At 33.0% G+C, this 15,341-nt stretch overlaps 1 protein-coding gene across 1 annotated transcript; it reads right to left on the bottom strand.

The window, feature by feature from the left end:
* Positions 1 to 52: 52 nt before the first annotated feature.
* On the bottom strand, positions 53 to 2,069 carry LOC107900131 (G-type lectin S-receptor-like serine/threonine-protein kinase At1g11300). Its single transcript, XM_016825835.2, has 5 exons — positions 1,884 to 2,069; positions 1,380 to 1,590; positions 1,024 to 1,261; positions 776 to 926; positions 53 to 701 (listed from the first exon to the last, which is right to left on the bottom strand). Exons 1-5 carry the CDS (start codon positions 2,067 to 2,069, stop codon positions 429 to 431), a joined length of 1,059 nt encoding a protein of 352 aa, XP_016681324.2. The 3' UTR covers positions 53 to 428.
* Between the last annotated feature and the right edge of the window lie 13,272 nt (positions 2,070 to 15,341).

Raw genomic sequence — 15,341 nt, 5'->3', positions numbered from 1 at the left:
ATAAAATTTATAAAAATAATTTATTCTCAAAATAAAACTTAAAAAATTGCATATCATAGAACTTAAGCATAGAATACCAAGATCAGTGTTAGTGCCATAATTTAGTAAAATATTAATCCCCTTAAAATGGTTATAACATGAGAAAAAACGCAAAGTTCGAATATAATTATACGTGACATGTTCCGCAAATGGGAATTTGAGGTAGCGAAGATGCCTGCCAGAGTGGTATATTTGATAATGCTCAAAATTTTGTCATAGAAGATGGGAATTTGCTGATGGGCCGTTAGTCAAATGAGCCTATTGATCTGTCCGCCTAAGTTACCGGCTGGAAATTGTAATAGACCTTTAGCTTTCAAATTTAACTCAGCTGCCTGTTCAAATGACAAATTATTTACCAGCAAAGGTTTATAACAATCAACAAAATCTTATCAACGCTTCCAAGTATTTTGGCTTTGTAACTGAGAGTGATCAATGGCTGCTTTCTCATCAATGAATGGAGGTTGCTTTGGTGCTGGAAGATTTTCTATCTCACTACTAAGCATCGAAGTCACGGTTGACATGGTTGGCCTATCTTTCGCAAAGTTTTGCACACATAGTAGTCCAACATGTATGGATTTCAGGATTTCCCTGTCAAAACTTGAATCTGATATAGCTGGATCTATGAAGGCCAAGATGTTGTCCTCATTCCACAGTTTCCATGCCTGATATCAATTGATTGAACTGTTAGGCATATTCGATTATTATTGGGATTCAATCAAGTTTTACTGCAACTTACGTATCCCAAAAGGCTCAATGAATGCTCATCCTCATGAAAACTTGAGTTTCTTCTTCCACTGATAATCTCTAATGTCAATACCCCAAAGCTAAAAACATCAGATTTTCCTGAAAATTGTCCTCTCATTGCATATTCGGGTGCCATATAACCGCTGTGAATTTCATCAATCAAATGCAAAAATGGTTAATCTTGCTTGAAGAGTGGTGTTTTTAAAAACTTTTACACTTGGTTAAGAAACAATAGCTTACTATGTACCAAATATCCTTTTAGTAGTGGCTTGGCTTTCATTGTCAAAAAAAATCTTTGCTAACCCAAAATCTGAAATTTTAGGGTTTAGTTCTTCATCTAATAAAATATTATTTGCTTTTAAGTCTCTATGTACAATTCGTAATCTTGAATCCCTGTGAAGATATAAAAGACCTCGACTGATCCCTTCTATAATGTTGAAACGCTTTCTCCAATCAAGAAGTTTTGCATTTTGTGAATCTAACACAATTTCACTCAAAATAATAACAAAACAACATTAGTATGCATTTCCTAATGGATTATGGGATTAATGTGACAATTGAAAATGATAGAGAAAAGGCTGCGAACAAGCTCTAACCAAAGAGTAAAATATCCAAGCTCTTGTTTGGCATGTACTCATATACTAACATCTTCTCTTCCCCATCAATGCAGCTTCCGAGAAGCCTCACGAGATTCCGGTGTTGAAGTTGAGAAATCACAGTCGCCTCGTTCGTGAATTCTTCTATCCCTTGTCTAGATGCTCTTGAAAGTCTTTTCACTGCTACTTCCTGCCCATCTCGAAGCTTTCCCTAGAAGCAGGGGCGAAGCCAAAATAAATTTTTAGGGGGGACGAATGAAATTTTAATTTTTTATTGTCTATATCTTTATAATTTTTAAAAGATTAAATTGAATTTTTATAATTTTAGGAGGGCCGAAGTACAATTTTACCTTTATTAATTTAATTTTTTTTAAATTTTAAGGACTTAAATAATAATTTTATATTTTAAGGGGGTCTGCCCTGCAAGCCCCTAAATCCGCTGAAGGACGAATTAACTTAACAACTATAAAAGTCAACGGATGAATACATTGTAATAGCCATTACCTTGTAAACTACACCAAAACCACCCTTGCCAAGCTTATTGGCAGGATCGAAGTTGTTTGTTGCAGCCGCCAGGTTCTCAAAATCTAACACTTGAAGCTCTTGAAGTTGGACTCCTCTTTGGCATTTCCTCGGAACATTGCGAGACAAAATTCCTGGACATCTTTCCTCTTCACATTGTCCTTTCATTACTGAATCAAAATGCAGTTATCAACAGTGCATAGTTAGGTATCTTTTTCCCAAGAAGCTAAAAGTGGTATATACCTTTATTCAGAAGTCTCCTTCCAATGAATAATATGATAATAATCATAAGTGTTACTAGAATTGTTGCTACCATGGCAATTACTTCTATAACTCTACTTTTCTCTGTAAACTCAAACATGGTATAAACGAGATGGAACTTAAAAATACAACTGCTTTGTCAACTTATAATTTACTCTTACGTGAGCTTGTTGACTTATAGGGGGCGATTTTGGTGGTTAGTAGCCCAATGGTTGAATTTTCGTTTTCTAAAAAATTAAGGCTGTCATTGACTTTTGATAACATCAATGTACTTTCTTTGTCACTTCAATCTTGCTGCCCAAATGAAGGATTGTCGGCTATTTCAATATACCTTTTGGCTTGTGAAAGATTTTGATTAAATACGGAATAAAACTCTCTCAATACCATATTTTCTATTAACTAGGCTCCATACCAAAACTTTATTTGAAAAAAGATAGAAGGCTTAAGCACTTACCCGACTATTATTCGCCATTTCAATAAACCTTTATATATGCTGTTGTTGGGAATTCCTATTAATTAAAGTTTTACATCACTTCTTCAATTGACATAGTCTGACTTGAGTGTCATTTGACTTTGGTTGATTGAGTCAAACAAGGAAGTTATCAAGGACAAATCGACCAAGTTGTTTTTATCACTACATTTAGAAATCCAGTTAGCTTTGCTTTTCGTGTACTATATAATTACCAAAAATGGTGTTTAAATTTACTATAACATGCCTAACACCCTAAAATGATAATAGTATTATTTCGAGATTCGCATGTATTAGAATTTTGACAGTAAATAAAATAGGAATCATGAGTATTAGTAGAGAAGATAGTTAAATATTGTAGGAAATTAAAAATACTTTTGAATTAAGAGAAATTAATTCGAGGTACTGACTAAATCACAATCGCGAAAAGAGTTGGGAAAAAGTGTGAAAATTTCAAGTACAAATGATTGAATTAGATTGATGGGAAAAAAAGGAAGGATTAGAAATGCAATTTAACCAAGAGAGTGTTATGAATTATGGATGAGATTGAAATTAATTGTGGGTCACTAGAAGTATATGATGACGTTTAGACTTTTTTAATTAAATATTATTAATAATTTAAAATATTTAATCAAATAGATTTAATTTGTAGAAACATATAGAGACTTCCCCATCATCACTATTCTTCACGTCACCCTCTATCTCCTTTTTTAGTCAATTTCTATTTTGTTTCATTTTAGTCCTTTCTACCATTTTCAACCACCTCAAGCTTAAAAACTTCAAATTCTTCAAATGGATTCTTAGTGAAATCAATAGAGCAACCTCATAGTATGCTTAGTTTCTTGTAATGTTAACTAGTGGTCACTTTGGAGGAGAGAAAAAGTGAAGTTAAGGATTTGGGTAAAAGTTCAAGGTAAGGATGATGAGGTTTCTGTATGTATTTCATGTTTATTTCATTAAAAATGAATGGAAATGATACGTGATTATTGTTTTGATATTAAATCATGTATATGTGTGCTATGTTAATGAAGAGAAAGAGAAGAGAGGTGATCAACAAGGTCTTTATAAGGTCTTTATAAGGGGAAAGAAGTACCAAAAGAGTGAAGGAAGAAGAAAGAAGCTCATCCAAGCACTTGGTTGTAAGTACTTCAAGAATTTTACTTTACATAACTTAACCTAAGTGTAAGTCAAATTAAAATGGTTATATGATTAATTTATATGTGAATATGTCAATATTATATATAAAAGTTGATGAATGAGTAATGAAAATATGAATTGGATTTTAATTAAAAAATGAATAGATTTGGTATATTGAAATAGTAGTAAAATAAATAAATTGTAAAGTGTACAAAGTTAGACGTGAACTAAAATATTGAGAAATAGGATTTGAATGAAGTGTGATGTAATAGCGAATAGAGAAAATGTGATATTATAGTGGAGTTATAGAGTATGGTGAATTTTAATGTTAATAAGGACTAAATTGTAAAAGGTGTAAAGTTTAAATTGTCTTTAATGGTTGAGTAAATGTAATGAATTTAAAGTATAAATGTCCATATAGACAAGATGTGAACTAGTAGGATATAGATGACATGTCATCAGGAAATTTTCATGCGTGCTAGTGATAGTGGCACTTTAATGCAATTCAATGATTTTGCATTTCGGTGTTAGTGAAAGTGACACTTCGGAACAGTTCACTAATTTTACACTTCTATATAAGATAGTGTATGCACATTTTTGCAAATGATTCTATCACACCCCAAAATTGGGCCTAGAAGTTTCGAGGGTAAAATAGGGATTTTAACTCTAGTGAGCTCGGGAATTTTGTTAGCATGGTATTAAAAAATGTTTGTATATGAAAATTTTGAAATTAAAATAATTTTTGAAAATAATGTTCAAAATACTTTCAAATTTGAAATAAGGACTAATTTGTAAAAGGGTCTAAATTATGAGTTTTAAAAGACAATTAAACCAAAATTTAATTTTCACCCTATTTTCCCCTTTCATCTTTATAAAACCCATGTTAGTCTTTTCTCCATATTTTTCTTTTGTCATCCATTGCATTCCAAAGCTCCTCTCATTCAATTTTGATCCCCAAACTTAATTCCTTAAATTTCTATTATTCACCAAGCCATAAATCTCCATAGTATTTCAAGAAAAAACATCTAAGAACACCATAGATTTCTCCATTGTTGAATTTTTGGGTTTTTCGAGTTTTTGATTAAACGTTCGATTTTTTGTCAACTAAGGTAAAGATATGATTCCTTAATAGGTTTTGATGTTATTTGATCCTTTAAATTGAGTTTTTAGCTATTAAATCGCATGTTTTAAATAAAAGCCGAAAATTAGGTCGTTAATGGTGGATTTCAAGATTTTGGGTAAAAAAGTAGTTTTAAAGTGGTTTTCAATTAGTTTTAACTTGATTAGAAGGTTTCTAAACTTACTTTAAAGTTTTGCTAAATATTTCTAAAGTTTTAATAAATTTTCGTGAAAATTGCCATGAACATGTCGAAAATTTTGATACCAGGAATTGGGTATTTTGAGTAGTTTAAAAGTTGAGAATCAGTCATAGGTGAATAATTAGATGATCAGAATCAGTTTTAGGTAAAAATATTAAGTATAGACTGAGATAATTAAAATTCAAGTTTGTTGTGTCGAAGGTTTTGATTACAAGAGAATTTAGTTGAATCTGGTGTTTTAATTATTTGAAGTGAGTCTTTGGCTAATTTTTGAGTGTGTATATTGTGTGGTTATTATGCGTGAAGTATCGGAATAATTGGAGCCTTCTACTTGCAAGGCAGAAGGTAAGGAAAAGCTAGTTCAAGCTTTCGGTAATTAGGTGAAAGCGTGATCGGTGAGTGTTCGGAATTGTTACTTGTAGACACAATTCTTAGTGTTAATTGGGAACTTAGGAATAGCCTAAACCCCTATCCTAAGTTTTGAGTGTAAACTTTTTATTCCCCTTGCCTTATTTTGGCAAATTTTGTGATTATGTGAATAATTGTGGATTAATTATTATGGTACGATATTGTGATATGAGACATGTGTGATGACTATTGTGAATTGTGTTGTGTTGTGGGCATGATATACATGTCAAATGACAGTAATAATGATATGCTAATAGTGCAAATATGTAGCGAAAGCGAGCGGAATTTCGATAAGTATATATGTGTTGAATTATGGAATATGATATTATTATGACAAGTAATATGTGATAATACTTGTATGTGATATATGATGTACTAATTGTAATGCACACATATGTGGTAGGATATGTGATGGCTCAATGAGAATTATTGTGGCACTTAAAGTGCAAGTAAATGTGAATCCGATAAGAATGCATTGTGTACAAGTTGTGATGTAAATTGGTGAATAAGAACAGAGATGATGTACATTAAATCAGAAATTAAAAATGTGTAATTATTGATATTTTGACTTTGTGATCTCTTGAAATCGTTGGATATAGTTGGCATGTCCTAAGATTGTGAGTACACACCTATATGTATTATGTTTTTGGCATTGAGGCCCTGGGACAAGTTAGAGAGATAGGGGAATGTGAACTAAGCTCCATTCAACGGGACATGTTTGGTGTGTTACAAAGTGTTAGCTTTCTGCTTCACTTTTGGGATATGTTCGACTCAATAAGTCATTTGGCGTGTTGGAGATCCGTGTATCCGATGTGTGGTGGTAGAGCCCGCCTTTATGTTTCCTAGCTCAAGTTTCAAATTATAGTTTAAATGTCATCTTATATATTATGATAATACGATGTGAGACAAATGCATAAACATATGAATAATATGCTAAATGAGTTTATTTAAGTTTCATGCAAATGTTAGTATGTTCTCATGGTAAATTGTGTATGTAATTGTAGTTTAGGTCGTTACCATTTAACATGTGAATGCATGTGAATATATAAGCTAGACTTGTGAGTTATAAAAGAATGTATACATTTTTTAGTCTTAATGAGTTATTGTAAAATCAGTTATTTGAATATGAGTTGAATGTAGTCGTACGTGAGAGTATATGCTAGTTTTATGGTTTAATGAAGTGTGAATATGTTATCGTGACATGATTAGAATATGGTTGTGAACATATTGTAGTATGCTATTGTTTAACCTTTGATGTTCTGTATACTTTGTGGTTATTTTGACATTCACTGAGCTTGTTTAAGCTCACTCGATCTCTCTAACCATTGAAAATATTTGGCGTTTGTGGTGTGGGCAATGTGGGGATACCAAGGAAGTGATCCAAGTTAGGCTTTAGTATTTGCGTAGATGGTATTAATATTATTTTTTTGAACTGTGGGGATAAGATCATGTGGTTGGACTTTGATTGATTATTGTTGTCGTCCTCATGATATTTTATGGGTTTAGTTCTCTAGCACTTTTGATGGATGTTATAATTATTTCATTGATATTGTTTTGGTTTAAATATTTGCTATGTTTAAGTGCCACTAACTGTATGTATGGTCAATGGACGAAGAATAATGTGGTAGAATTGTTGCATGAACTTTGGCATAATGTTTGGATTACTTTCATAGCTTATTTGTTCGCTTACTCTGACATGTTTTTGGTGATTGAATCATTTTTGTGGTCGTTTTGGTGATTACTTGATAAGGTAAAAGTTACATGTTGAGTAGTATTATTTTGAATGGATTATATACCTTAAACTGCTGATAACTCTTGAAAAGAGTTATATTTCAAACCTCTAAGCCTGATTAAATGCTTGTACTTAAGTAAATATATTTGCATTTTTAGGTTATTTTTTAGGACATTGTATAGTAACACTTGGATTGTGCCTTAAATGTCATTTCATGTTAATTTTACTATTGAGAAAAAAAGAATTGGTTGTTGTATGCAGCATCTGCAGGAAAGATGAAGAAAAGGAGAAAAAAGAGGAAGAGAATGAAAGAAGTGAAATATTGCCATGGCAAAAGGTTGGATGGATTGCCAATACAAATGCCATGGGAATTCCAGGAAAATGATGATGCAGCACTCAGTCCTCATCACTCTCAGCCAGCTATAAGTGCACCAGATAAATCCACTTGAAAAAGAGGGAGAAAAGTGTGAGCTGAGAGAGGGAGGCCTACCAAATAAAAGAGGAAAGAGAAAAGAAAGAAAAGAAGAGGATTTTTGGAGGGGGATTTGGAGAGCAGTTTTCTCTCTGGAAAAACTCATGGAAAATTCCAGAGAAAAGGGAGAGGGTAGTAGCTTAAGAAGAGACATAAGGAAAAGGACGAGCAATCAGCCCTGAGTTTTGCACAATTCAGCAGCATCGAAGTGAAAGCTGGAGTGACGAAAGTTTTTTGCAGTTCTACCTTCATTCTGTTAACTAGTTTCTATGACTTCTAATTTGTTAATGATGATGTTGAATGTTATTCTGATTTTGGATTTTAAATCCCATCCCATGAGCTAATTTCATTTGGGTTGGAATTATTGGATCTATCTTGATATATTGATGATCATGGTGATATTTTGGCTAGATCTATTGTTTTATTCGGTTTGGGTTATTTTAAATTTATGTATTCAAGATCTAGACATAGATAAATTCATATATCCTTAGACTTGATTTAATTTTGAAAAGGTTAAATAAGTTGGATCGTAATCGAATGATACGAGCGAGTACTTCAACGAAAACCCGTAGCACTCTAGACATAGAGTTGTGTTTGATGCAAAGTAAGGAAGAATATTGTTAGGTATTATTCTTAAGAGTTGTAGACATACAAAGATTTAGAATGATAGCTTTAATTCTAGCTCTCAAAAGAAACAGAATGCGGTAGTTACACTCTGAACAGTAATTTGGTCAAGATTTTTCCATGACATTATTATGTTATTAAGATATAATCCAAGTAATTCCAACCTTCCCACTTAACAGCTTCAACCCTCTCAACTTTGTCTTGTAGAATTGCCATAGCATTTTATTCATTATTTGATTTTTATATTTCATACATTAATACTTTAAATCAAATCATTATTTTGTTTACTTTTCCATAAGCCTAGTTAGTATAGCTTATAGTAATAACTCAACTATATTTTTACCTATCCTGATTCTTGTGGAGACGTTCTTACTTATTACTTTATTACTTGATTCGACGTGTATACTTGCACATTCACACGCGACAAGTTTTTGGTGAAATTTTGGTTTGTTATTATCGATTTAATTTTGTTAGTTTGAGCTTACTTAGTTGCTTTTGACTTAGTTGCTTTTGATTATTTTTCATGTTTGTTGTTAATTTATGAGTAGTAATATTCCCAAGAACGAAAAGTATTATTGTACTCTGGATGACGAGATTTAGAGTATTTTACACCAGTGTCATTCAACACCATATGGAGGACACTTTGGGGTTATGTGAACTGCTGTAAAAGCTCTACAATCTAGCTTTTATTGTCCAAGCATGTTTAAAGATGCACATGAATTTTGCCAAGCTTGCGATCATTGTCAATGAACTAGGAACTTATCAAAGAGGTTTCTTACACGATATATGGGGTTAATGAACTAGGAACTTATCAATGAAGGCTCCCATTTCGACTGCAAATTAGTTGCTACTACCTTGAATAGATATAGGGCCAAACATAAAATTGACACGATATATCATCCCCAGACAAATGGACAAGCTGAAGTTTCAAATAGAGAAATTAAGTAAATTTTGGAGAAAGGGGTCAATTCTACTTGCAAAGATTGGTCATCCAGATTGGATGAAGCTTTTTGGGCATATCGTACTGCATTTAAGACACCATTAGGAATGTCACCTTTCAAGCTCGTCTATAGGAAGCCTTACCATTTTCCTGTTGAACTTGAACATAATGCATTTTAGGCAATTAAGAAATTGAACATGGATTGGATTAATGCTGATAATAACTGACTACTGGAGCTAAATAAGATGGAGGAATTCAGAGCTCAAGCTTATGAGAATGCCAAACTGTACAAAGAAAAGACAAAGTGATGGCATGATAAGAAGATTTTGTCATGGCAATTTGAACCTGGACAACAAGTGTTGTTGTTCAATTTCAGGCTGAAATTGTTTCCTGGCAAATTGAAGTCTCGTTGGTTTGGCCTTTTCGAGATAGTGCATGTTTACCCTATTGGAATTGTAGAAGTCAAAGATGGCAAGGTTGACTTTAATTTCAAAGTCAATGGAAAACGTTTGAAGCATTATTGGGGGGCTCCCACACTTCGTGATAAACATTCTATTGCTCTTCAAACCGCGTAGTGTTTTATTTTGCTTGATTTTATTTAATTAATTTGCTTTTGATTTCTTTTTTTATCGGTTTAATTAATTTTTATTTCTTTCTTTTGTTGCAGGTAATTTTGGCCCAGGCTTTGTAATAGTTATCCCACTTAGCATACTTGCAAATTTTTAACTTTATTTTTATATTATTCTTTTTTCTTTTCCCGCCTAATTCTTACTTTACCATTGCAGGCCATAAATTCAGGCTAATCTTATTCCCCACGTCACTGTTATATTCTCTCTCAATTTTACCTTATTCGATGCATTTTCTTTCTCCAAGTTATTTTCAATTTCTTCTTTTTCACCATTTTCAGCTTTCCAACAATAACTATAAAGGTCTTAAATTTTTCTTTTTATAGTCACTATTTCTTCCCAAATGGCTCGATGTATGCCACCATCATCAACCTCTATGCCACAAAGGACATTTCTTAGCAAAGCTGTTGAAGAAAAGTACAATAGGAACACATCAAAGCGACCCTTTTGTATGGAAAAAAGGCTTTCTTTTTCAAGACGCAACCTTTATGGGATACACTAAAGAAATTTTTTCCGTGGTAGAGAAACATGGATGGCAACTCTTTTTCCTTCATCTTGACGATGTTCACACGAAAGTTGTAAAGGAATTTTATGCCCATTTAACCTCTCCAGATAATGCTTTCATCTATGTCCGCGGTGCTTCGGTGTTATTCAATGAATACACCATCAACGCATAATATGGTTTACTTGAAGGCATTGATGAACATTTTCAATTTTTCAAGACAATAACAACAAAATGACTCAATCAAGTTCTTGAGGATTTATGCGTGGAAGGGACCAAATGGACAGTGTCTCGAAATGGTTGCTACACCATCGATCGTGTTTCTTTGAAGCCTCATTGTAGGGTATGGTATCATTTTCTTAAATCTTCCCTTAGCCCTTCAACTCATAACTCTACTATTTCTAAGGAACGCATGTTGTTACTGCACTCTATTATGACTGTAAGAAAGATAAATTTTGGAAAAGTTATTTTTCGAGAAATTCATCGTTGTGCACAAAAGAATGTAGGCACCTCGAATTTTCAATCTCCCATTACTACACTTTTTCAACAGGTCAATGTCCCTATCAAAGCAAATGAAGACAAAATCCCTAACAAATAAGCCATCACCAAACAGATTGCCATTAAATTTTCAGGGGAAGAAGTGCCACAGCATCCTAGCTCTGCATCAACCCCTTCTCCACCTACTGGTACCATGCCACTCCATCCATATCTCACAATGTTTTCGAGTAGCAAGTGCTCGATTCTCTTGAGATGTTGAAACAACAGTTTCATTTGATGGAGAACCAACAACTGAGGACAACTAATGATCTAAGCAAGGATTAAGAAGAAATGGCTTTATTTTGGGGTTATGTTAGAAGGAGAGATAATGCCATCAAGAAACCTTTTCAAAAAAACTTTACTAGGCCCATGCATGCATTCCTTAATTTTCCAAAAGAGTTGTTATCAGATTCAGAGGATGAAGATGAGGATAAAGTTGAAGTCGCTATGACGAACACTACAACACATCCAGCCACTGCAGAAAAGAACAAAGAAATAGAGAGAGAGGAAGAGAAAACAGAATCTGTGAAAGTTGACTCAGATAAGGAAGGAGATAACATGAATCAAACTTCTGCACTACAGGAACCTACTACTGCACCTCAAACCACTACACCCATATCAAAGTAAGATCGTGAGATAAATTAGCTGATTGATGATCTCACAAAATCAGATAGTAATGAAAAGGAGGTGCCAATCAATCTGCTCAAACAAAATCAGTGCTACAAGCATGCTGCCAGGAAATCCACCTGAACCAACTAAGTAACCCAAATGTTTGAAATGAATAAATAAAATAAAATTTAAAAAAGACACTATAAAACACTCAACTGTTTGAAATCGTTGAGTAGTCTAGTAATACTCTATTTGCTCCATTGTATTATTGATAAAAAAAAAGAAAGATCAAATAAGAGTGAGTAAAAAAATAGTTTAGGGGGCAGTCCACTGTAGTAGTAGGCTGAGTAGCTAAGGGGGTAGTTGTTTGCTCCATCCATCTTTCTAGTCAAAATTCTTAGCTTCATGAGTAAATTACATGCATATTGTGGTGTGATGTAATATCTGGCAATCTAGTTTATTCTCCATTAATAATTTCAAGTAAAGAAATCATGTGGCAAGATGAATTCCCTAGAGAAAATTTTATATAATGCAATGACAGAATAAGTATGAAAATAAAAACTGATTTTAGTGGAAAGATAAACTAAGTACATTAGGAGGTGTTTGCTATAGTTAGAATTGAATGAATATTTAGGAGATTGTACTTTTAGGTAACATTTTCTGCACTTAGTATGCTAAAAAAACCTATAAAATTTGAACTAATTTTTTTTAGACACAAGACTACTGAGAATGAAGGTATAAAATATGTTTCGTTTGATTCAGCAGTAGAAGAGGAAATTGTGTAGTTATGGTAAATTCATGCATTGTTACAAATTTTTCTTGAGGACAAGCAAAAATTCAGGTTCGGGGGTGTCTTAACTCTGAAAAGGAGTTATATTTCAAACATCTAAGCTTGATTAAATCCATGTACTTAAGTAGATATATTTTTATTTTTAGGTTATTTTTTTAGAACATTGCATAATAGCGCTTGGATTGTGCCTTAAATGTAACATTTCATGTTACTTTTACTGTTTGGAAGAAGGGAATTGGTTGTTGTATGCAGCAGGTACAGGAAGGATGAAGAATAGGAGAAAAAAGAGGAAGATAATGAAGGAAGTGAAATATTATCATGGAAAAAGGTTGGATGGATTGCCAACACAAATGCCATGGCAATTCCAGGAACATGCTGATGCAACACTTAGTCCTCGTCACTTTCAACCAGCTGAACATGTAATAGATAAATCCACCTAAAAAAGAGGGAGAAAAGTGTGTGCTAATAGAGGGGGACCTACCCTATAAAAGAGGAAAGAGAAAAGAAAGAAAAGAAGAGGATTTTTGGAAAGAAATTTTCTCTATGGAAAAAGTCATGAAAAATTCCAAAGATAAGGGATAGGGTAGCAGCATAAGAGGAGAGCAGAGACGCAAGGAAAGGGATGAGCAACTAGCCTTGGGTTCTAAACGATTCAACAGTATTGAAGTGAAAGCTGGAGTGACAAAAGTTTCCTACAATTTTACCTTCATTTTGTTAACTAGTTTTTGTGACTTCTAAACTGTTCATGGTGATGTTGAATATTATTCTAATTTTTTATTTTAAATCCCAACCCATGAGCTAATTTCACTTGGGTTGGAATTACTGGATCTATCTTGATATATTGATAATCATGGTGATATTTTGTATAGATCTACTATTTTATTCGGTTTGGATTATTTTTAATATATGCATGCAAGCTCTAGACAAAGATGAATGCGTGATATATCCTTAGACTTGATTTAATTCTAACAATTTTAAATAAGTTGGATCGTAATCAAATGATATGAGCAAGTACTCGAACAAATACCCGTAGCACTCTAGATATTGAGTTGTGATTGATACAGAGTAAGAGAGTTGTGATCGATACGGAATAAGGAAGAATATTGTTAGGTATTGTTCTTAAGACTTGTAGACATACAAATATTTAGAGTGATAGCTTTAATTCTAGCTCTCGAAAGAAGTAGAATGTAGTAGTTACACTCCAAACAGTAATTTGGTCAAGATTTTGTCATGACATTATTATGTTATTATGATATAATCCAAGTAATTCCAACCTTCCCACTTAACAGCTTCAATCCTCTCAACTTTTTCGCGAAGAATTGCTAGAACATTTTATTCATTATTTGATTTTTATATTTCAGAAATCAATACTTCACTTCAAATCATTATTCTTTTTACTTTGCCATAAGCCTAATTAGTATATTTTATAGTAATAACACAACTATATTTTTACCTATTCTGATTCGTTTGGAGATGATCTCATTTATCACTTTATTACTTGATTTGATGTGTTTACTTGCACCCTCGCATTGCATATTCACAAGCGACAACTATTGAATTTTTGTGGTCTGAAGCAGAAACATCGATATTCGTCCTTTAAAAATGATACCTCCATGATTTTTCGAATGTCCAAGAAGTCAGTAATGAAATCTGGTATCGATACCATATCACAAGTATCGATACTCAGGGTAAAATAATTGATACTTTATGAAAGGTACTGATAATTTCTGGGGTTTGGTATCAATTTTCCAAGCTGTATAAATACCATTTGAGAGAAATATCGATACATTTGATACAATATCAATACCTACATGATTTGTTTCAAAATTTTGCTATGTGGTTCTAATGCATGTTTAATGCATGTTCTAAGTCTGTCTTGATGAATGTTTAGCATGTGTTAACAATGACTGGAATTTGTATGACTTGTGAATATTAAGAAAGCTAAAATGAAATATGTTTACTTAATAGTGAGACCATTTGGATTGCATGTGATGTGTGACGATGGTGTGGCATCTGGAATGATGAAAATGTGAAAGTGTACGCAATCGCAACAAGTAATAAAGTGACAAGTAAATGTCGAGTTATCATAACCACAGGGACTGTGCAAAGAAAATATTTATGAAATGCAATTAAAAACACTTTGGTGATTAAAAATTTTTTGATTTTAAGGAAGTGGTTAAAAACTAAAAATTTAACTAAGTAAAATAAAATAAAATAAAGTTCCAATGCACGATTTCAAAAGATGATTTTAATCAAGATGACATAATTGTGTTAGATTAATTACATTTCTTAACTTAGAATTAATAAAATTATGTTCATGTTGTTACGAATGAATTCACGACAACTTGGTAATTTGCTAACTACTGCTCATACATACTTACGAGTTATTGCAAAGCTTGGTATTATTAATGTTAAGGTCAATGGTAAAGTTTGAATGATGTTAAACAAATGAATTAGTTTGTAGTATGAAGTGGTTAAGGGTTTAGTTTGAATCATAATGACATGAGTTTAATGTTTTGTTGGTGTCAATGAGGGCATATTGGTTGTATGCAGAGATCATTATATGAATTGTAGTTTTAGTTTTGACATGTTTTGAGATAGGTTTGAATAGCTTGAAATGGCATTGTAGGTCACCTTGTAGGAATGGTATGTAATATTCTTAAAAAGGGTTAATTATGCTACACACGGGCTAACAAACGGCCGTGTGCCACACACGAACAAGTGACACGACCATGTGCCTTGTATGATTAAGGTAGTTTTTATTAAACATGGTCACAATCTCTCACATGATCTGGTGACACGACCGTGTGAATGTTTTGTAAATTTTATAATTAGGTCCACATGACCACAATTAGTTACATGACCTGAGGGCACGACTGTGTGACTTAGGTTTACATGGCACCAGTCTGTTACACAATTTTAGGACACAATTGTATGATATATAGCACCACACGACCTCAGCCTGTCACATGTTATGGCCACACGGTCGTGTGACCCCTATTTTGCCATTTTAC

The sequence above is a fragment of the Gossypium hirsutum genome, chromosome D06 (genome assembly GCF_007990345.1).
Source record: "Gossypium hirsutum isolate 1008001.06 chromosome D06, Gossypium_hirsutum_v2.1, whole genome shotgun sequence".
NCBI classification, from domain to species: domain Eukaryota; kingdom Viridiplantae; phylum Streptophyta; class Magnoliopsida; order Malvales; family Malvaceae; genus Gossypium; species Gossypium hirsutum.
Note: the sequence above shows the minus strand (reverse complement) of the source record. Positions and strands in the feature narration are given on the sequence as shown.